The sequence below is a fragment of the Orycteropus afer genome, unplaced genomic scaffold (genome assembly GCF_000298275.1).
Source record: "Orycteropus afer afer isolate SDZICR_OR568_19922 unplaced genomic scaffold, OryAfe1.0 scaffold00001, whole genome shotgun sequence".
In the NCBI taxonomy this organism is placed as follows: domain Eukaryota; kingdom Metazoa; phylum Chordata; class Mammalia; order Tubulidentata; family Orycteropodidae; genus Orycteropus; species Orycteropus afer.
The window spans coordinates 28684054-28688927 of record NW_006921588.1 but is presented as its reverse complement, the minus strand read 5'-3'; the positions used below and the strand labels follow the sequence as shown (position 1 = coordinate 28688927).

At 38.8% G+C, this 4874-nt stretch overlaps 1 protein-coding gene across 1 annotated transcript in view; it reads left to right on the top strand.

Annotated features, from left to right (window-relative positions):
* HAT1 (histone acetyltransferase 1) overlaps positions 1–4874 on the top strand; it is a 92200-nt gene that overhangs the window by 34083 nt on the left and 53243 nt on the right. Inside the window, exon 2 of the mRNA XM_007942686.2 lies at positions 3309–3384. Within this exon, the coding sequence (XP_007940877.2) occupies positions 3309–3384 (76 nt within the window). The remainder of the gene's footprint in view (positions 1–3308; positions 3385–4874) is intronic.

Sequence of the window (4874 nt, the reverse complement as noted above, 5' to 3'; positions counted from 1 at the left end):
GGCTGGTGGATTTGAACCGCCAGCCTTCTGGTTAGCAGTCAAGTGCCTTAGGCACTATGCTACCAGAGCTCCTACATTTCATTATAGTAATTGGCTTTGTCTGCTCAAGCTGCTCTTTGAAACCTTCTGTTCAGCTCTTTTACCTTGTCATTTCTTCCATTTGCTTTAGCCACTCTCCATTCAACGGCAAGTTTCAGAGTCTCTTCTGACATCCATTTTGTTTTTTTCTTCTTTTCTCATTTTTTTAATGACCTCTTGCTTTCTTCACAGATGTTGTTCTGGTTTTTGGTTGTTGGTGTTCAGTGCATCAAATCTGTTCTTGAGGTGGTCTCTAAATTCAAGAGGGATATATATAAGATCATATTTTTGCTTTCATGGACTTGTTTTTAATAGTCTTCAACCTCAGGTTGAACTTGCATATGAGCAGTTGATGTTCTGTTCCACAATCAGCTCTTGGCCTTGTTTTGGCTGAAAATACTGAGCTTTTTTCCGTTACTTCCTGCCACAGATTTAGTCAGTCTGATTCCTGTGTTTTCTGTGTACTGAAGTCCATGTGTATAGCTGCCATTTGTGTTGTTGAAAAAAATGTATTTGCAACGAATTAATATTTGTCTTACAAAATTCTGTCATGCAATCTCCAGTGTTATCTCTGTCACCAAGGCCAGATTTTCCAACACCAGTGATTCTTCTTAAGGTTTCCAACTTTTGCATTCCAGTCACCAGTGATAATTAACACATCTTGATTGCACATTTGGTCAATTTCAGACTGCAGAAGTTGATACAAATCTTCAATTTCCTCATCTTTGGCTTTGGTGGTTGGTGCATAAATTTGAATAGTAGTCTTATTAACTGGTCTTCCTTGCAGGCTTATGGATATTATCCTATCACTGACAGCATTGTACTTCAGGACAGATCTCAAAACATCCTTTGTGATGATGAATGCCATGCCATTCCTCTTCAAACTGTCATTCCTGGCATAGTAGATCATATGGTTGCCTGATTCAGTATGTCCAAAACGAGTCCATTTCAGCTCACTAATGCCTAGGATATCAGTGTTTATGTGTTCCGTTTCTGACAACTTCCAATTTTCCTAGAATCATACTTCGTACATTCCATGTTCCAATTATTAATGGATGTTTGCAACTGTTTCTTAATTTGAGTCGTGCCATGTCAGCAAATGGAGGTCTCGAAAGCTTACCTTATCCATATGAGTAAGGCTGGGTTTACTCTGATGATTCAGCTCTTTCCTAGTCATATTTGAAAGTCTTCTGATAATGTTTCTGAGCTATTCATAAAGTTGCATAGTAATGTATCAGACAGTGTTTCTCTGCTATTCATAAAGTTTTTCCTGGCCAATTATTTGAGAAGTGGATGGCTTCTTCCTTCTTCCTAGTCTTTCTCAGTCTGTAAGCTGCATTTGAAACACCAGTGGCACAGCCTCAAGCCTCACAAGAACATGCATGCCACAACAGTACAACAAACTGACAGACAAGTTTGTCTTCCTTAGCTGTTCAGAACTTCTTCACCCTCCCCTTATGTGGATCCCTGATGGTGCTTTGCTCTGTTGTCCCCCTGGCTTCTCTTTCCCCTGATTTCTTGCCTGGTGGGGGTGGGTCCTGGATCCCTCCCTTTACCTGGATCCCTGGCTGCTGCTCTGCTTTGTCATCCCCACTGGCTTCACTTTCCCTACGTTTTCCTGCCGGGGGGGTGGTGGGGCCTGTGTCCCTCCCTTTACCTGGATCCCTGAGTGCTGCTGTGCTCTCTTGTCCCTTCTGGTTTCTATTTCCCTCACTTTCCTGCCTCTTGGTGGTAGGGCCTGTGTCCCTCCCCTTACCTGGATCCCTGGCTGCTGCTCTGCTCTATTGGCCACTCTGGCAGTAGTGATACTGCATTGGAAACCCAAGGAGGGGTTGCTGTGAGTCAGATCTGACTCGACGGCAAGGTTTTTGGTGTGGTACTCTTTAGCATTCTTCTCCAACACCACAACTCAAAAGCATCAACTCTTTTTCGGTCTTCCTTGTTCATTGTCCAGCTCTCACAAACATATGAGTGATTGAAAATACCATGGATTGGGTTAGACGTACCTTAGTCTTCAAGGAGATATCTTTGTTCTTCATCATTTGAAAGAGGTTTTTTGCAGCGGATTGAAAACTTCATAGGTTTATGTATGGTCATATATAAATATATAAATTTATATAGTATGTAAATACTGTATATTTCATAGTGTATTGAATCAGGAGATAGATACACAGTGTCATTTGGAAGGTGGTGACTGCCAGATCTCTGTGGTGAAAGGATAACATTTTTTCTTTTATAAATTAGTAAAATGCTTTGGCATTCTGTGAATGACCAGCTCTCTGAAGATAGCATTAGAAATTTTTAGTCTGTATCTTTTCATTCTTAGTTTAAGGATTTTTTGGTAAAGGTTTTCTTCCTAACATAAATTACATTTTGAAAACGTCCAGATAATATACTCATAATAAATGTAAATAACAGGATACTCAATTTTAAAATGTTAGAAGTTAGTTAAATGTGAGGGGTACAGTGTATTCTCAAGGGTATTGTGTACTAAGGAGCTTGAGTACCTACTGGTGAGTACATAACTTAGAATTTTTTTAAAGGGCACTTGAGTAATATTTATCAAGATACTTTTAATACTCTTGCCCAGGATTTTTGCCAGATATTTACCCTAAATACATGATTATACAAGAACAGTAAGATGTACATAAGGATGTCATTGCACCATTACCGTGCAGATAATGCGCTATGTGAGTTTAACTGTGCAATCCACTTGCTTGTTAGTTTCCTGTGTGTTGTGTACATTGTATGCATAAATGTGGTATTTTTAATAGTAAACAAATTGGAAACAGCAAATGTCATCTAGCAATCAAAAAAAAATGCTGTGGTATAGGGTTCATCATACTCAGATTATCTTTCTCAGAATATTTCTTAAATTACTAGATGCTGTGGGTTTTTTTTTATTTCAAAGTATCTCTTTTGTTTCTTTTACTTTAGAAAACATGGAGAATAAAGCAGGTAGTGCCTTCATTATACTCAGTTTCTAATTCTTAGACTTGGGTTTTAAAACTGAATCACTCAAGAGTGATATTATAATTTTAATCATTCACTAATCTCATGAAAATCAGGTATAAATCATTTAATAGAGAAGTGACATTTTAAATAAAAATAATTTTGACTTTATCTTAGTTATAGTGAAATTCTTAAAATGGAAGTATCTGTCATCATTAATATCTTTGAACTTAATATCTATATATTTCTAAAACTTTCTTTTTCTTCCTTTTAAACAGTTCGTTTTCCTGAAGATCTTGAGAATGACATTAGAACTTTCTTTCCTGAATATACTCACCAACTTTTTGGGGATGAGTAAGTAACTTTGTAAAATGTTTGCTAAATGAGTATGGCCAAAAAAAAGTAATTCTTTTTCTTTACATTTTGATAACAGATTTTATTTTCTTACCTGTTATTTTTCATGTAGTAATTTTAAGCATATTGGAATGTTATTTTTTACATTGAAACACCTCTAATATAGAATGCTTCTCAGTTAGTGCTATAAATGGGTTAGTTAATTCACAACATTACTATATGTTAGTATCATTCATTTGTTACATTGTACATAGGTAGCATTGGATAAATTGGCAAATGACACATTAACAGGTAGCATTCAGATTCAAGCAGTCTGACTCCAGAACCCATAATTATAATGACTACTACTTTTCTCTGCCTCCCATTTTGCTGCACTGGTTCTAGTACCAAAAACCAAACCAGTTGGCTTTGTGTCAGTTCTCACTCATGGCAACCCCTGTGTTGCTGAGTAGAACTCTAGGGTTTTCATGGCTGTGACCTTTCAAAAGCAGATCACAAGGCCTTTTGAGGAGCCCCTGGGGATAGTTTTGAACCACCAACTGTTTGGTTAGTACCTGTGAGATACTAACGTCTGACAGATCGTTTTGTTACATACTCTACCCACTTCCTCCCTATGGTTATATTTTCCCTGTGTCCTTCTTCCCTATACTATCCTGCCCTCTGAGCTGTCTTCCTGTACAGATGCTGCCATTCTGGTCACCCATGGTTGATAGAAGGAATGTACCTCACTGGTGTAATTGTTCACCTTTTAGGCTTATCTATTGTTTGGCTGTAAGCTGTGAGAGTAAGTTCCATTCCAGGCCTGAAGGTTGGCTAGGAGCCAACCTGAGGGGTTTCACTAGTCTATATCAGACCAGTAAGCCTGGTCTTTTTTATGATTTTGAGTTTTGTTCCACATTTTTCTCCCACTGTATCTTGGATCACCTATTTTGATCCCTTTCCAAGTGGTTGACGGTGGTAGCCAGGCACCATCTAGTTCTTTTGGCCTCAGGGTCATGTTGGTGAGGTTCACATGGTACACTAATCCCTTGGACTAATTTTTTCTGTGTATCTTTGATTTTCTTCGTTCTTCTTTGCTCTGGACAAGAAGAAGCCAACTGTTGCATCTTAGATAGCCACTCACAAACTTTTAAGACCCCAGTTGCTGCTCACCACAGTAGAATGTAGAACAGTGTTTTTGTGTCATATGTTATGCCAATTAAGCTTGATGTCCCCGATGACCATGGTCCTGAGTCCATGGGCCCAGCAACTCACTCCCTTAAGATGTTTTGTTGTGGCTAAGAAGTTTTCATAACTTTGTCCCCTGTTTTATATATATGTTGTTGTGTTGTTATGTGCCATCAAGTCGGACCCGACTCATAGCGACCCCTCCTTGGGTTTCCAAGACAGTATCACTACGGAAGCAGATTGCCCCATCTTCCTTCCAAGGAGTGGCTGGTGGGTTTGAACCGCCAGCCTTCTGGTTAGCAGTCAAGTGCCTTAGGCACTAC